At 42.9% G+C, this 18,643-nt stretch overlaps 1 protein-coding gene across 5 annotated transcripts in view; it reads right to left on the bottom strand.

Annotated features, from left to right (window-relative positions):
• The window catches only part of DPYD (dihydropyrimidine dehydrogenase), a 514,189-nt gene that overhangs the window by 366,544 nt on the left and 129,002 nt on the right, over positions 1 to 18,643 (bottom strand). For all 5 annotated transcript variants that reach the window (XM_081865765.1, XM_081865766.1, XM_081865768.1 and 2 more), the window contains exon 4: positions 5,535 to 5,622. In XM_081865765.1, the coding sequence (XP_081721891.1) occupies positions 5,535 to 5,622 (88 nt within the window). The remainder of the gene's footprint in view (positions 1 to 5,534; positions 5,623 to 18,643) is intronic.

Here is an 18,643-nt window from a genome sequence, read left to right as displayed (position 1 = left end):
AAAATGTCAATAATGTTTCTCGTGTTGTCAAACAAATGCCTACCCGGGAGAAAACCTGCTTGGTCTTTGTGAATCACTTCATTCAGTACTTTTTTAAATCTATTTGCCAAAATGTCTGCAAAAATTTTGTAATCCACATTTAGGAGTGAGATGGGACGGTAGTTCTTAAGTTGAGTCTTTTCAGTTTCTGTTTTAGGAATCAATGTGATGAAAGCTTCTTTCCACGTTTCTGGTGCCTTCTTACCCTCCATAATCTGGTTACATACCTCCATCAAGGGTTGTATCAAATAGTCCTTCAAAGTCTTATAATATTTGGAGGTAAGTCCATCAGGGCCTGGAGATTTGCCTAATTGGAGGTTCTGTATGGCACTCTCGATTTCCTGCTGTGTAACTTTAACATTCAGGGTTGTTCTCATTTCCTGAGAAATTTTTTGTAATCCGTTAGTTTTAATAAATTGGTCTATCTCAGATTCTTTCTGCGGCCCTTGTGCATAGAGATCTTTGAAATATCTCTGGAAGCATTTCCTAATTTCTTCAGGCTTCTGAACCATTCTTCCTTCAATCTCTAGATTTGTAACTGTATTTAGTTTTTGTCTTTTTTTCAACTGCCAAGCCCCGCGCGATCTGGAGGAATCCTTGGGCTGCATCATCCCATGAGCCAGCAAATTGGCACCGGCCATCTGGTTTTTTGCCTACCTCGTAGCAAATTGTCACAACTTCCCTGATTTTGGCGGCTAGGCATTGGTAGGGGTATTGTTATGTAGATGAGTTGGGGGGGAGGTGCACCATCACCTCCACCTAATATTGAAGGGTAATCCGGTAAAGGATTCCGGGGAGCGTTGCCTCATCCGAAGCCTATGGAGATCAGGGCCTAAAGCACGCCCCTGAGCGGTGACCCCGGGGGAGTTACCTAGTTGATGTGCATCAGCAGGGCTCCCCCTGCTGGTGTTAACCCTTGCCGGTCTGCATGCCATCAGGCTGAAGCCGGATAGAATGATAGGACCAATGCCTAAGCCAATACCGCTCTTACCTGTAACCAATAAAGTTGTGGCCAATTTTAGCCCGTTAACCTTATTTATGGTGTTCTGTGTCATTATTTACCACTGGGGGGAGGCGGGAACTCGCCATGCAATAAGCTGCGCTGAAACCAATGAGAATCACAGAACAATCCAAACCCTGGTTGAGGAGCAAGGATCCCTCAGCTGCAACTGTGCCTAGGCCACTGTTGTTGGCCAAGTACAGAAAGTAGAGGGCAGGACAATCATTGTACCAGCCTGGACCTGGAACAACAATCTGGTCCAGCTCGGCCTCTGTATAATGAAACAGCAGTGGGTCTGACTCGGGATCCAATGGATCCCTAAGACAGCTCATCTAAAGGGGCAAAGGAAGTGGGAAAAGGTGCTTCCTTCTGACGAGTGACTTCTGCTGTGGGCTCACAGCCTGCTGTAGGGAACTGGCAGTGAGCGCAGGGGCAATTTCATCTCCCTGACTTCCTGTCCCAGCCCTTTTCTGTTTCCTTTCCACTTCCTCACTCTCTCCACTTGGTTTTCTCACACACGATACACCCCTCAGGCAGTGCTGTGTAGTGATGATGATGATTATTATTTTGTGGCAGAACAGTTAGGACCAGAGGTGCCATCTTGCAAGGCTGATTGAGCAGGGTCCCGACATCATACATGTGAGCATCGCACCTCATCCCTAAGCCGGGCAGGAGCTTCCTGGGCTTTGGGAAGGAGGCGTCATCATCCAGCCCGGACACTGAGGTCCAGCGCCGAGGGCCTTCTGGCAGTTTCCTTGCTGCGAGAAGTGAGGTTACAGGGAACCAGGCAGAGGGTCTTCTCGGTAGTGGCACCTGCCCTCCCTGTGGAATGCCCTCCTAGCAGATGTCAAGGCAATAAACAACTATTTTACTTTTAAAATACAACTGAAGGCGGCCCTGTTTAGGGAAGTTTTTAATGTCTGATGCTGTATTGTTTTTAATATTCAGTTGGAAGCTGCCCAGAGTGGCTGGGGAAACCCAGCCAGATGGGCGGGGTGTGAATAATAAATTATTATTATTAAATTATTATAAAGCCCTGCTGCCTCCTTTCCAAAGCTGAGTGGGCTTTAGAGAGGTGGCGACAGGGCTCTTGGACCCTTTAGGGGACTAGCCTAGTTCCCATAGTCGATTGACCGCGTGCCACTGACCTCAGGATATCTGGGCTACAGCACATGAAGGATGGGCCCCACTGACATGACTGGGAAGTAAACCAGAGCACGGCACCCATATTCTCACTTGGTTCCTTCCGCTCTTACGCTGAGCAAACATTTGCTTTTTAACACGGCTTGTCTCCAGTGAAAGCATGAATAAATTATGATACCTTCAAGCTTCTCAGCAAAATCATTTCTTTACACGTCTGATCTTCTGTAGCAGGCTATGTAGTGACAAAATGCATGCTTGTTGCTTCTCCCTCCCTCTCCCAAACAAGCATTCGCAGTACGGGGAACCTCAAAGTTGTCTGTCACCTATTGAGCGAACACAACAGAAATAGGCTGTTTGCACATTATGGCGAATCTTGACTAGAAAGGACCCGGCAGAATAGTCTGCATGCTTTGGAAAGCAGGGCTGTGTAATCCCATTGTATGAGAAGTAACGAAAGGAAGTTCTGGCCTAGGCTTTGTAGAAATGTGGAAACCTAGCACAGTGTCGCCAAAGCCAGTGACATCCTTTTCCTCAAGGAGGCTCAAGGCTCATTGCGCCTGGCAATTCAATTACCCTCTCAACCCAGAAAGGCGCCCCCAACCCCTTTCTTGCCAAGTTGAGGTCTACAGGCAATGAAATGTAGAACAGACCACATTGTGCAAGACCTGCAAATATCTAAAATGCCCCAGGCTTGAGAGAACAAGAATCCCTGACCTTTTATGATTGCTACAGTAGTTTCCCAACAAAACACACAATATACAATAAAGCCCCTTAAATACCTGACAAAAGAATGCATTTGCTATACTCCACCGTCCAAAGAACTTGCAATAATGAAAACTCCTTCAATGAAAACCTGAGAGTCACACAGCTTCCCGGTTAGTGAGAGAGCATGGACAGAAAGGGATGGTATGTAGCAGGAATCTGAGTATTGCCTTCTCTGTCTCTGCTATACACCTTTGGACAATGCATTCAGGGCTCAATTAAGCCATACTGAGGCCCTAAACTACATCAATTTTAAGAGGCCCGTAGCAGAACACAGAGACACACAAGAAAATGTGCATTATTCTAAAAGAAAGGACTACGAAAATAGAAATAACTAACTTGTATATCTACATATGTGCCAGGATCTAGGCAAGAAGCAACTAAAAACTATCAAATGGAAACATAGATATTTTTTGCAAACTCTATGTGCATATGAAATACTTTAAACAAAAATATCTTATGATTTCCTACTTGGCATATGTGAAGAGAGTTTCAGTGTCTATTTTAGAGGGTTTCCCTTGCTTCCTTTCTTTTCTAAACCAATGAGTGACACTTGAAATTGAGTTTAAAAGGTTGTATTTAGAGCCCCCTCATAATCTGAAGCAATAAATTTTATCATAGCTCACATGTAAATTTGCTCTGACTTCACATACTTAAAAGTCCTATTCATACATTAGCAAAGGCACTGACTCCTAGGGGCCAAGACAGTTTCGAGCCCCCTAATATATTTTTTGAAGGGGCTGGGCCCTCTCAATATTCAGAGGACGTAGTGTGTCTGATGTCAGGACATCATGCAACATTGCACTGCGCGCACCCCCGATCCTCTGGAGCAGCTGGCGCCTCTGCGCCTGAGCCACATGGAGGGCTAATACCACTGGGCTTTGGCGCCTCCTGACATGAGAACTAATTGTGGTCCCATATTAGACCTTTCTAAGAATTGATGCTTTTGAATTATGGTGCTGGAGGAGACACTTGAGAGTCTCACGGACTGCAAGAAGATCAAACCTCTCCATTCTTAAGGAAATCAGCCCTGAGTGCTCACTGGAAGGACAGATCCTGAAGCTGAGGCTCCAATACTTTGGCTACCTCATGAGATGAGAAGACTCCCTGGAAAAGACCCTGATGTTGGGAAAGATGGAGGACACAAGGAGAAGGGGATGACAGAGGACGAGATGGTTGGACAGTGTTCTCGAAGCTACCAGCATGAGTTTGACCAAACTGTGGGAGGCAGTGGAAGACAGGAGTGCCTGGCGTGCTCTGGTCCATGGGGTCATGAAGAGTCGAACACAACTAAATGACTAAACACAACAACGAAGTTACAAGGCTGCCAGAATGGCAGCAAAAACTCACCACCAATGCATATGCTTATTAGAGAAAAGACTAAATGATTCAAGGTTTCTGAAGATCTAGACCAGGGATAGTCAACCTTTTTATACCTACCGCCCACTAATGCATCTTTCTTGATGGTAGAATTTCCTTACCGCCCACCAGTGCTCGATGGAAAGCGGATTCAGCTTGTGCCGTAGAACCCCCTACCGCCCACCTAGAATCCTGAAACGCCCACTAGTGGGCGGTGGGGACCAGGTTGACAACCCTTGCTCTAGACAGCTAATGCTAGACAAATAATACTGATTATTATTAAGGGAAGAGGAATGAGTGCAGAAACCCAATACTCAGTTCCAGTCTGACCCACCGTAAAATTCAAAAGCACAAAGTATTTGCCTGAAAAGGTTCAGAAGGTTTGGTTTCTGATTTGCAACACACATACACACACCCCACAGTCAAGGCTGAAACTGAGTGCCTTTCAATGTTTTCTTTTGTTAGTTCCATTCCATCCTATTAACTGAAGTAGGTGTTACTTATTAGCACTCTCATAGCTAGGTTTTGCCATTAAACAAGAAAAAAAGTTTTAGTTGAAGGAATCTTTTGGAACAAAACAAAAACAAAAAAACTGCATTGCCACTGTCCTTATAAAAGGCCCTGCACTTCAAGGTTTCGTTCAAGGGTTTTTTTTAAAAAAAATCTCTCTCAAGTAAACTAAAAACGAAACTAGAAAAAAATCTCGGCTCTCCTCCTCCAGCACATCATTCTGGCGTTCCACAAACCATTTAGCTTATTTTACATTAGCGGAGCTCTCTGAGGACAAGACATTATCTTCTTAAGAGAAATAAAATAAAATAAAGCTGCAGAAGCCTAGTAAACTTCTGTAGTGAATCTTACGCCACAAACTGCCTATTTGTGTGTTTTTTTTTTTAAAAAATTAATTAATAGTATCAATTAAGAAGGTCCATCCAAAGCCAACAGTTTTATGCAAAGAAAAAGATATATAATTACTTGAAAAGGCAGACTGAACACATACACTGGCTATACACTTATTGCACAATATCTCCACAGGAAAGTAGCAAGAATAATTATGCAATTAAGAAAAGACTGCTAAATTTTATAATAGCTGCTTCTAAACATTATTTCATTAAGCTACATACAAAGATAAGGGCTGTAATTCAATCATACAAAAAGAAATGCCGCGATGGCAGGTTTTAGCTTTCATTTTCTTGGTGAACCAGCCTCTTCCTCTTTTTCTTCTTCTTACCTTGTTTGCAATACTTGTGATAAATGACTTGATGTCTAGATTAGTTGGGCAGCTCTTCTGACAGGGGGCATCTGCACACTTTAAGCACCTGGGGAAGAAAGTAAATGAGTTAAAGCGACTTACAGCACAGAACGCTGCCAACAGCATACATCCCCCCCCCCCGTACCTGACAGAAGCTAATCAATCTAAAAATTAATAATGCTTCACCGTTTGGGCAACAACTAAAGAATGTTCCTGGGAGAAGTGCCATTATTCCCATGCCACAGACAGGCAAACCAAGGCAACCACCAGCAGATCACTCAGGCCACCAAAATCAGAAGGAAGCCACTCATAAAATACAACTCTTTTGCGTGTGAGTGTGTCGTGCTTAGAATTGTGCGACAACATAGTCGTCTTCTCCAGAGCTTTTATTTCTAAGGGCAAAAGGAACAGGAGCTGTTCCCTGAATCAGTAGCTATTACATCCTCTCTCCACCTCCCTTCACAGTCTTCTGATGTCCCCTCTGAGGTTATAGGCAAATGTAACGCTCGGTGCTCAAAGAATATGCTGAATGACAATTAATGAATTAAATTCTAGCTTTCCTACTGAGCAGGTTTTCACAGATATTCATGAATTTATTATCCTACATCCAACAGGATGAATCAATGACCGACAAAGGTTTAAAAAGCTGAAGGAGTGACTAAAATCAGATCATTTAGGCTGGGGTCAGCCATAACACTGAACTACGTGACTGAGCCTTGGGTCTGTGTACTTCTCCTTCATTTCTTTCACTGGTATGGCCATAAGAAGGACTTCCTTCCATTTTCAGCTAACCATGGTTTACCATTGTGTCTAAGCCAGGACTGTGGTTAATTTTAACCGTGGTTTGTTCAAACAAGTCAGCTACAATATTGTGACCTATTGAGATAAGCCAGATTCAAAACTAACCAGAGTTCTGGTTTGAATGCAACTATAAACAAAGTGAGTTAAAAATGGAAGGGGATGCCTCTGATCTCCTCACAACCAGGCTTAAGGAAGAGAGGGGAGCGGGTTTGTGAACCTGATTTAGTGTTATGTCTCAGCAAAGTCCAACTAGGTCATGGGTAGGCAAACTAAAGCCCGGGGGCCGGATCCAGCCCAATTGCCTTCTAAATCTGCCCCGCAGATGGTCTAGGAATCAACATGTTTTTACATGAGTAGAATGTGTCCTTTTATTTAAAATGCATCTCTGGGTTAATTGTGGGGCATAGGAATTTGTTCATCCTTTCCCCCAAAAAATATATTCCAGCCCCCCACAAGGTCTGAGGGACAGTGGACCAGCCACCTGCTGAAAACGTTTGCTGACCCCAGTACTATGTAAACTACTTAGTGTGTGTGAACTAATTCATGAGAGCAATTAAGCACAAGAACTGCAAGCACATGATGTCAAAGGGAAATAGGAAACCGAAAAGGATTTAACTTCCTTGCCCCATGAGCTCAAAGATTTCCACATGTACGATGGGGTTGCCCCCTTTTCCCTTCCCCATGCATGTCCTAGACACTCCCCAAATCTTTCCCAGAGAGTTGGTGGAAACCCTAGAACAGATTTAGGGGGCACATGGGGTGTGTGTGGAGGAGATAAGGTCCCACTGTGCAAGTGGAAATTCTTGTGCTTATGGAACAGTTACTTAGCGCTACGTTGGTTACAAGCCGAAGACTGGAGATAGTTTTCAGGCATGTTCAGCTCCAGGGCCAAACTTTGACAGAGGCATCACAGCTAGTTTGCAGCTGACATATTGCTTTCTTCTGCCCACTGTTGTCTCTTAGCCAAACAGGTTTGAGAAAAACTATAACACCTGAATGCAGAAAAGATCATAGCATGAGTATGTACACCACAGGCAACGATTCCTTTATGCCAGCTTCATCATTCTAGAAACATTTCACCAAACTCCAGGAAGGCCACGGACAGGGCCCTATAAGATCCTGCATGCTTAATCCAAAGCCAAATGATATCTTAAATTGGAAGAAACCACATTATTCTGGATAGCAAAACAGGAGCAGTAATACCGCCCTACCTTGCCTGTTGCAAGAATTGTAGCACTAATGTAGGTAAAGCACTCTGAGTACTTGACATGCATTATATAAAACCTTAAGGATTATTGCTGTTTCTACAGTGCACCATCCCATTGCAATGCCTCACACTTATGGTGAGCCCTGCAATTTCTGGCAAGCAGAATATTGTATTATGTTGAAACAATAAACCTATGGTTGGTATGAGATAGTAAGTTTGGACCACATGTGGGAGGAAGAGTGTTTAGTCCATACAAGGTGGTTTTGGGTTTTTTTATTTGACAATGTTAGACCGGCAATAAGAAGAGACAGCTTCAGAGCACATTTCAGCAAGTCTAGAGCAACCACAGTGATCAAAGGAAGGAAAGGCTTAGATGTAGGTCTAAGCTTTAAATAAAATACACAAAAATTCAATTTTAGAGACGCTATGTATGAGAAAATATTAATTGTGTGGGCTCTGGTTTTGAAGATCTCCTAGGAAAGCAGATTTTAAATAAACTATAACCTGTTTTAAATATGACACCTTGGGGAATGGTGCTCCACAAACACCACAACTGGTAATGAGTCTCACCCGTCTAACTTTAAACCTGCAAAGAAATGGAAAGAACTGCCTGGGAAGCCATCTTAGCAATAGATGATTGCGTAGCATCGTTATGCATCTTCCGTCAATAATATATATTTATTTGCATTATTATTACTGGAGTGATAATAACAATAACAGTAACTGTCTCGCAAGTAACAGCTGCTGAAAATGTCAGATGCTAATGAGGCAGAGCAATGTGAGCCTGAATTTGTGGCACTGGGTGGGGAAAGTGGGGAGAGAGTGCTGTGAATATGCCAGTATAGACAGACGCTTATAACAACACCATCTTCCAATTCTCAGAGCACTCTGCAGACTAAAGTGCATCAGGCTGCCATTAATCCCACTTATCACTCTGACAGCTCAGTAATTACACCACTGCTATAGCCCAGGTACTGCAGTTGTAATAAAATATCAACCGCTGTGCAGGATGCATGCTGGTGAGATGTTTTATTAAACTTGGGGGGGTTTGATCATCAAGTGACATTAGGGTTGACCTATTTTTTTCTATTTGACAATAAATTATCCTTTGACCATGCCATAATAGATATTACAGAGTGCATTTACTGTACCAAAACAGAAAAAGGTACCACGTTCCGAAGAACTAGACAAATGGCATAAAACAAGACAGTAGAAAGGCATGCCTGAATGTTATTACCTAAATGGCTTTAAATGTTAGATACTGTGAGAAATTGCAAACATGGCTCCATACTTAAGGGGAAGACACCATTACTGTAAACCACAATTCAGTGCAAGTTGCCACATGCACACGTGTGTGTGTGTGTGTGCACGCGCACGCGCGTGTATATGTGTGCACACGTCACTCTTCACTTTCTTTGTAAGAGGTCCCCTTCTACATAGTTATGCACTTGAACTAAATAACATTTTTAGAGCAATTAAGAAGCCATTAATCAGGGTGGAGGTGCTGTTCCCACCCAAAGTAAAAAACACACAGTACACAAAGACAGCCAGAAAAAAACAGACAAGCACTTCTCCTTTCACCGTACCTATTAAAAAGCAGAGACATCACCTTGCCAACAAAGGTTGTTATAGTTAAAGCTATGGTTTTCCCAGTAGTGATGTATGGAAGTGAGAGCTGGACCATAAAGAAGGCTGATCGCCGAAGAATTGATGCTTTTGAATTATGGTGCTGGAGGAGACTCTTGAGAGTCCCATGGACTGCAAGAAGATCAAACCGATCCATTCTTAAGGAAATCAGCCCTGAGTATTCACTGGAAGGACAGATCGTGAAGCTGAGGCTCCAATACTTTGGCCACATCATGAGAAGAGAAGACTCTCTGGAAAAGACTCTGATGTTGGGAAAGATGGAGGGCACAAGGAGAAGGGGACGACAGAGGACGAGATGGTTGGATAGTGTTCTCGAAGCTACGAACATGAGTTTGACCAAACTGTGGGAGGCGGTGGAAGACAGGAGTGCCTGTCTGGTCCATGGGGTCACGAAGAGTCGGACACAACTGAACACAACTAAACAACAACAACAACAATAGTAGTAACAATTCAAAAAGAATACATAAAATAACTATCACTTTGCAGTCCAAAGGTCAGCAGCTACAATCTGCCTAATGGCAGGGCCTGCCCTTATACTTTTTAGTTAATTTAAATAATGATAAAATTGAAAATATACTTTTATCTTACTGGGGGAGTAGGGAGAAACTACCTGCAGCTTTGTAAGAACACAGCTATGTCAACATCATGCACCAGGCATGTGTAAGCAATCGTTGGATGGAACAATAATTTACTTCAGAGAGTCAGAGTGATGAAAAATGCTGAGCTTCTTCCAATAAAAATAGTCCTGTGGCCTCTCTTCTGTAATAGATGAATTACTAGCAACAATGTTCTGTTTAGCTCTGTTCTATGAGAAAGTAACAGGGGTGCTGAACCCTAGTTTTAGCCTTCTAAATGAGACAATAGCTGCATTCAGACAGCACTTTGTTCCTTTTTCCAGACAGTTCCCTATCTGGCTTATTTTATTTTTATTTTTTGCATTTTATACAATTTTACACAACATCTTAAAAGCACTCTGGAAAAGTAGTGCAATCTAGTGGAAGCTTAGCAGTCATTTCCATGTTAAAATTCCAGGGGGGAAATCCCATTAACCTGAAAAATCACAGGAGTTTACTGCTGTAATTTTGCCATAGGTTTCATTGTTTGGTAAAGGTAAAGGACCCCCAGACAGTTAAAGGTAAAGGGACCCCTGACCATTAGGTCCAGTCGCGGACGACTCTGGGGTTGCAGCGCTCATCTCACTTTATTGGCCGAGGGAGCCGGTGTACAGCTTCCAGGTCATGTGGCCAGCATGACTAAGCCGCTTCTGGCGAGCCAGAGCAGCGCACGGAAACGCCATTTACCTTCCCGCCAGAGCGGTACCTATTTATCTACTTGCACTTTGAAGTGCTTTCAAACTGCTAGGTGGGCAGGAGCAGGGACCGAGCAACGGGAGCTCACCCCGTTGCGGGGATTCGAACGGCTGACCTTCTGATCGGCAAGCCCTAGGCTCAGTGGTATAACCCACAGCACCACCCGTGTCCCCCCTGGACAGTTAAGTCCAGTCAAATTTGACTATGGGGTGTGGTGCTCATCTCTGCTTTCAGGCCAAGGGATCCGACATCTGTCTGCAGACAGCTTTTCCAGGTGATGTGGCCAGCATGACTAAACCACTTCTGGCACAACGCAACTCCGCGACAGAAGCCAGAGTGCACAGAAACACTGTCTACTTTCCCGCTGCAGCGGTACCAATTTATCTACTCGCACTGCTGTACTTTCGAACTGCTAGGATGGCAGGAGCTGGGACAAAGCAATGGGAGCTTCCCCAGGCATGTGGACTCAAACTCCCGACCTTATAATCTTACCATCGGCAAGCCCAAGAGGCTCAGTCGTTTAGACCACAGCGCCACCCGCTTCCCTCGTAGTTCATAGTTCACACCACTGCTGCCCACATGACAGAACTGGGGCATCCATATTCCAACACAGAGATCTTTCTCAGCATTTTCATGGGTGAATCATGGAGAAAAAGACATGTACATGCACATAAAAGGGGGCGGAGGACAACATGTCCAACAACGTCTGCTGTTGTTTCACACCACACTCACCAGTGTGAATGAAAGTTGCAGGAGTATGGCAGTCGATCATTCAACAAGCCACAGTTGCATAAGGCAGCTGGCAATGCACCGTAACCAGAATGTTAATAACTGGGACCAAAGTGCTAGCATTATAACCAGGAAAATGGATTCCCCACTCCTGTATGCACCTGGTGATGAACAGGCATGAACGGGGTAATTTCTAAAAGCAAAAAATGTGTGCAGAAAGAGGTTTCCACTTGAAACCTCTGCTCCTCTCACCCCTAGTTACAAATGGCTACTGGGAGGGGGAGAGATCTGCACATGTATTTGCTCCAGTTCCACATACATCCTGCAGATCAATGCTCAGTGATATCAGTTCTGATCACGTAGGAGGGGACCAAAGGGAATGGGAGATCCATCTTCTGCTTCTATTACTCTGCAAGTAATAGCAGCCACAGATAACATTGCATCAGATACCCCTTTCTACCAGCCCCCTCCATCCTTGTTTGCTAACTTTATAAAACTACAGTGGTACCTCGGGTTACATACGCCTCAGGTTACAGATTCCGCTAACCCAGAAATAGTACCTCGGGTTAAGAACTTTGCTTCAGGATAAGAACAGAAATCGTGCTCCGACGGTGCAGCAGCAGCGGCAGGCCCCATTAGCTAAAGTGGTGCTTCAGGTTAAGAACAGTTTCAGGTTAAGAACAAATCTCCGGAACAAATTAAGTACTTAACCTGAGGTACCACTGTATATTTAAGGATTAAGATGGCTGGGGAAACCAGAAGTAACACACCTACCTATTTTCACAAAACTTGTTTTGAGTAAAGATACCCCACTCCCACTATATATATGCTTAATGCTTAGTGCTCTTTTGAAAGGGGAAACAGGTAGGGCCTCAAGGTGTGCTTCAAGCAAGATGTCAGGGTTTGCTTGCTTTACCCCTCAGCTTGCCTACCACTACCTGGCCTTCTCTTCTCTCACCTTTGCACATTCTCTAGATACCTTCTCTGTGGCTGCCATGGAAAAGGCCGGGGGCATCTCAGCTGGAGATGGCACATCATTCAACTAGAGGCAAAATTCAGCATCAATTTGAACTCATCTCTCTAAGTGAGATATCTGAGGAATTTCAAGCAAATTTCAGGTGTCAAAAGAGTTTTGATCGGACTAGCAAAATGCTTCAAAGTCGCTTCACACAGAGAGACAGACACAAAAAGAGATCTCAGCTCTTCTGCCCAATGAAGTCGCCAGCCCCTGCCTTACAAGCTGTTTCAGAAGCTGCCATTTTTGCCCACTTATGGGCTCTGACCCTGGGAGAAGACAGCAAGAAGGTAAGAGTGGTCCCCACGTCACTTCTTGTCTGCCTCCTTCAATCAGTAGTGAGGTTGCAGAAGGCAAGGCTGCTAGCCAAAACCATGTGTGATGACTATACTTACTGTGCATCCACATGGCTCTCTATATAGCAACACAGGTAGGTCAGTAACTTGTAATGAAGAACATTTCACAATAAGAGCACACATGGGCTTGTAAACCTGCACCCACATATCCTCAAAATGTTTATTCGGCTTTACGCCCATCGTGAAACACAACACAACAAAACAAATCAAATAAAACAGCGGACTCATACAAGCCACAAGTAGTATAACACAGTTCACAACTCACAAGGACAAATATTAGCCATTCATAAGAAAAGTTTAAGATTAAGATTAAAATTTTAAAAAAATTGCACTACACTAAAATCAATATCTGATGTCGTTATAGAAAATTCTTATAACTATCAATAATCAGCTAACATTCCATTCTGTCTCTTGTACGAGAGGACGGCTGTTAGGAATTTAGCAACCTATAGGGTAATATAAGGATCCACATCTTGAAGAACCCAGACAAGCTGTAGGTCTACTGGTTTGTCAGCCATAGGCTGGATTATGGAGTTTAGTATACTAGCACGGGCTGAACTGTACAAAGGGCAGATAAACATAACATGATGTAGAGATTCAGATGTTTTCATTTCACAAGCACACATTGAAGGGACTTGGCCCATAGCCAAACAAATGATATTTTCTTGCGACAAAAGCAAAATAAGTATGAGACAATACTACTTTTGGGAAAGGGGTAGAGCAAACACAAGACTGTGTTTGCTGACCTTTAAAACCCTAAATGGCCTCGGTCCAGTATACCTGAAGGAGCGTCTCCACCTTCATCGTTCTGCACGGACACTGAGGTCCAGCGCCAAGGGCCTTCTGGCAGTTCCCTCACTGTGAGAAGCCAAGTTACAGGGAACCAGGCAGAGGGCCTTCTCAGTAGTGGCGCCCGTCCTGTGGAACGCCCTCCCACCAGATGTCAAAGAGAATAACTACCACCAAACTTTTAGAAGACATCTGAAGGCAGCCCTGTTTAGGGAAGCTTTTAATGTTTAATAGGTTGTTGTATTTTAGTGTTTTGTTGGAGGCCGCCCAGAGTGGCTGGGGAAGACCAGCCAGATGGGCGGGGTATAAATAATAAATTATTATTATATTACCTATAGTATCTCAAATAGCCAGAATTATGTAGCCTCTTTTTCATATACATGATCACAAAATATATCCCCACCAATACTATTTCATCAGTGAAACACAGTGTTTTTGTCCTTGTCTATTAGGAAACGGATCTGCATGTGCAAACTTTCTACATGCCATGAAATGCCACTAGTGTTAAGAAGCAAGGCCGGCAATAAGGGGCAAATATGAACTTCTTGCAGATTTAATAGTAAGTCCAACATACTTTCAACTGCACAAAACTGTTCATTGGTAGGAAGTGGAATCCAAAGGGACAGAAGCATTAAGGAGAAACAGTGACCATGTAACTCTCAGCTCCCTTTATACTTTTTGAACAACATGAAGTTACACCAGGAAACATGGCAATGCACTGAGAATATTTTTCTGTATTTTCTGTGTTTGTCCCAAGACCATAGTATGATTTATTTATTTATTGGATGTGGTACAGTTGTGTTGTTCTTTGCTGGCCTTGAGGAAGCAATATACAGCACCTGTATTCAAGTCAGCTTTTCCAAGTGCAGCAACTTCTCAGCTTTTCTTTTTTATTGTGAAGATGTTTTTTAGTATTGGGATTTTGAAAGCTTACTTGTGATTGCTTTGTTAACTGCCTCAAGCATTCTGAGAACTGCCATTTAATTAATTTATTTTTTAAATTATTCATTGACATTTTATTTCCAGTGGAAGTATATTGTCCACGGAACAAGCTATGGAAACGACCCACAAGTCAGTTATTGGCTACAGGAGACCAGCTGGATAGGGGAGACCAGAAGCTCACTTGAGACGATACTGCCGTCCCATAGCCTACAGGAAAATAGTGGGCTCCAGATCATTGTCAAATGTGATTTCTGGCTTCAGCAGCCATTTCATTCACCTAAATTGGAAGATTTCCAAAACCAGAAACACTGGCAAACTTGCAAGAAGCCATATTGACTCAAGAACGACATTGAGGCATACTTGTCTAAAGCATCTTATATTCTCAAACTGTCCCCAAACGTTATTACTTCTCTTAGTTATGATATCTAAAGCAGTCTCCTGATACATGCTTTCCCTTGTTGATAACTGACCCTTCAATACTGCAAGTGTGATAAAAAAAAAAGCAAAGATGAGGGAATAAGAGGTTCAGCGAGGGCAACGTTAGTGGAAAGGCTATCTGCACAGAGAGCTCAGGTATTTTGCTTTCTTTCTCAACCCCCAGATATCCTATCCAAGACTCCTGGAAAGCCACACTTTCAAGGAGCAGAAGGTTGGTCCCATATACACCAGCCCCAAAAGAGGAAATGTATCACCGAAAAGGAGGACAAAGGCTAGTCAGATTTGCATAAACTTTGCATATGCTAATCAACAGGCACAGGAACCCATTTAGAAGTGATAACTGTAATTTAAACAGAAATACAAGGCAGCTGTCCACAGTGTGGGAGATGGGGACCAAGTGGTCAGTGTGCCTGCCCCTTCAAGGCATCCACTCTGTCTTCTTATGGTTCATAATCTTTAGAACTGGCCTTGGAACAAAGCTAGCTTTGAACGGAGAACTTCCCTCTGTAATGTAGGACATGTTGGTGACCCATTCATAGCCTTGAACTTCCTTTGCATTTATCTGTCATCTGCCCTTTGCAAATACGACATGCATGTGGTCAAAGCACTCCCTTTTTTCTTCAGCAGGCTACCCCCTCCCCCATGTTTTATCCTCAGTTTTCTGGCTCTGAAGATGTATCTTCCCCGAGGTATCGCCGCTTTCTATCCTAATATTTGTGTGCGCTAGAGCTAGAAATCGATGGAGGTGGAGAGAACCTGCTGCTAAGAAGGTAACCTACGGCGTTGCCATAAAAACAATGAATAAATGCAGGGATGTTCAATGAGAATACCTTTTCACCTGCTGTCTAGAGACTCAAAGCCAGGGATCCTTTGGAGGGAAAAGTTCCTGAGGAGAGAGCAGTCAAAGAAAACCCTGAAGCAAATGCACTGATTCTAGCCAGTTCTATCAAGGGTATGTAGCTCTGCCGGTCTCCTCTCTACTGAACCCACATATCAATGGAATGAAGAAGAAAAAACCCAGTAATCTTCTCTTTTCCTCCTAATACAATTATCTACAATGTGGTAAGAAATATCACAATTCTTCCTTTTATAGGTTCGGATTCCAAAATACAGTTTGCACTGTTCATACGATGTATGTTCCTAATAACAGGACATTATCAAAACATTTTATCTTTTATTTTATTTAGGTCTCAAATGTTTCATGGGTCACTTGCTGGGAAGTGGGGTAGAAATCTTCCAAACAGAATACGCTTAATTTATTCATCAAATTATTTTCAAACATTTCCTGAGCATTCGCTTGAATTACCCACCTACCTATACAATGTCATTTTGTTTCGGCTGCATCTAGAGTTTCAATACTGCAAAATAAGTGGTACCATGAATCACTAGAAGCACCTCTAACGTGCCATGGAAGTCATTTGGTCCCTCGCAAATCACACTTGCAAACAGGTACATGACATTATTGGTTACCGAAAATAGTTAGCACTAATGAAGGAATGGGGATGGGGACAGACTGACCAACCAGTAGCTTTCAATAACAGAAGCGCGTTTTATAACATTTGTTTCAACATATTTTGGACACTAGCTTGTATGCTCCCAACCCCAACTCTTGTACACAATGTGGCTGAGGGAGAACAAGGAGAGAGGGCAAAATGATCTAGCACTAGCAGATAATTGTGACCCATAAAATTCTATAGGGGCCAGAGATATGACCTGATGAAGTCTGTACTGCTAGTGCAAGGATGTCTCCTTGACTGTTGTGGCTTCACTTTCCTCCATTAAAGAGGCAAAGTGGATAGATAACAGTGTTTTCTCCCTCTCTCATAATGCTAGAATTCAGGGCCATCCAGCGAAGCTGAATGCTGGAGGACTCAGGACAGGCAAAAGAAAAAACTTCTTCCCTCAGTTCGTCACACCCACAAGGTGTAGAAAATTGGACAAATTCATGGTATTCAGAGACATACTGTATGTCACTGGGAATCACAAGTGGAGAGAGTGAGGTTGAGCTCAGATCTTCCTAGCAGGTTTCCCACTGTCTCTCTGTTGGCCACTGTGAGACCAGAGCACTGGAGGAGATGGGCCTTTGGCCTGACCCAGCAGGATCTTCTTAAATTCTTATGATGTGTGGACTGAATTCCTACCAGACACTCGTCAGGTCACCAGTTCAAGACTAGCTTTGTATGCAAGTCAAAACAACTTGTGAAGAAAAATCTAGCTGGGGAGGGGAAAGAATTTATCGAGATTGTTGTCACAAGTTGCTGTGAAAGCCACTGGTTTAGATGGGTTTTTAAAGTGGATTATTTATGTATTATCAATGTAGCATATATATCCTGCATTTCTTCTGTAAAAAATAGTGCTCAAGGCAGCGATTAAAAACCAACCAACTAATGAAATTATTATAAACTATTAAAACAGTTGAACAATTTAAAAGCCCCCCCCAAAGACAGCATAACAGATAATTAAAGCATCAGCATTAAAAATAAATAAATGCAAAGGTTAATAATAATAAAAACCCTCTTAAACAAAACTGTCTCATTAAGGAGTGGAAGTCAAACTCATGAATGCTAAGTCTATCAACCACTATTAATCCTAATGGCTTTATAGAACCTCATGATGGTTGCAGCATGTGCGTGGCAGTTTGGGTACCAGTTGTGGGTAAGCAGCAATAGCAGTCCCCCTTGTTTTCTGCCTGGGGGATTGCCAAAGGTATCTGGTGGTAGGAAGCAGAATGTGGAACTTGACTGACCCTTGAAAGTACCCACCTTTGTCCAGGAATTCTAAGATTTGAAATGGTGCCCAGCATTCAAACTTAAGACAAAAACTGCCTCTTCTGCCTCATTAACTGCCATGCTGAGCTGGGTGTTGATCCAAACTGAAACAGGATAGAACCACCCTTCCCAACTGGGCAATGATATCTTCAGAGACAGCTAAATTGGCACAGGTTGGAACCATCACGCCCACCAAAAGTGGTGGTGATGATATCTTCAGAGGTGTCCAAATTGACACAGTTGGGACCCGTCACACCAAATTGGGCAAAGTTATACCAAAGCCACATTTCAGTCCACCATCTTGATTCAAAATGGCACTCAGGATCCAAATTTAGACAAAGACCTCTGCCCCTCCCACCCCAGAACCCCAGTGCCAAGTTTGGTGATACTATCTTGAGAGGCATCCAAATATACAGAGGACAGACAGACAAATTTCCAAAATTTGTCTGTCAGATGAGAGGCCAAAGCTGGACCATTCTCTCTATTGACACTCAGAGTTCATACTTTGATAGGTGAATTGTAGGATCAACAGTAACCAATAAAATACATAGCTACATTTCTGAGAGGCTAAATTAAACTACTAATCAAACACTGTAGTTCAGGAAGCAACTGTACCTTACCAAACTTGGTGCTATAGATATTTGACCTAACAATGCATAGATAAAAACATACAATATCTACATGGAACATTATTATGCCCTGTAATCTGGACTGGACTCATAAACCTGCCAGTTGGATTCAAGTGAATCAAATTAAATGTGATTACCCAAACAGCAATGTTAAATGTGTATGCATTATAATGGGTAAATCAGTAACCATGATCGTGAAAATGAACATGACCTCGGATAATCCAATTATTTTACACAAGAAGAACAGTTGGTCAGTTCAGCCATGCATAATCAGGTAGTATAATTCACAGATCTGGATAGTCACATTATACTGTCATAGCCCCAGTATTTATTTTATTTTAAAGAAAGTGTGTAAATGTTACCAGAGTTTTTAAGAAGCTTGTGATAATATGAATCTGGAACCATAGTCAGGAACAGGCATGGAGAAAAACAACACAGCAATTTTAGCATTACCAGA

The sequence above is a fragment of the Podarcis erhardii genome, assembly GCF_964252035.2.
Source record: "Podarcis erhardii genome assembly, chromosome: 6".
NCBI classification, from domain to species: Eukaryota; Metazoa; Chordata; class Lepidosauria; order Squamata; family Lacertidae; genus Podarcis; species Podarcis erhardii.
This window is presented reverse-complemented; position numbering and strand designations above follow the sequence as displayed.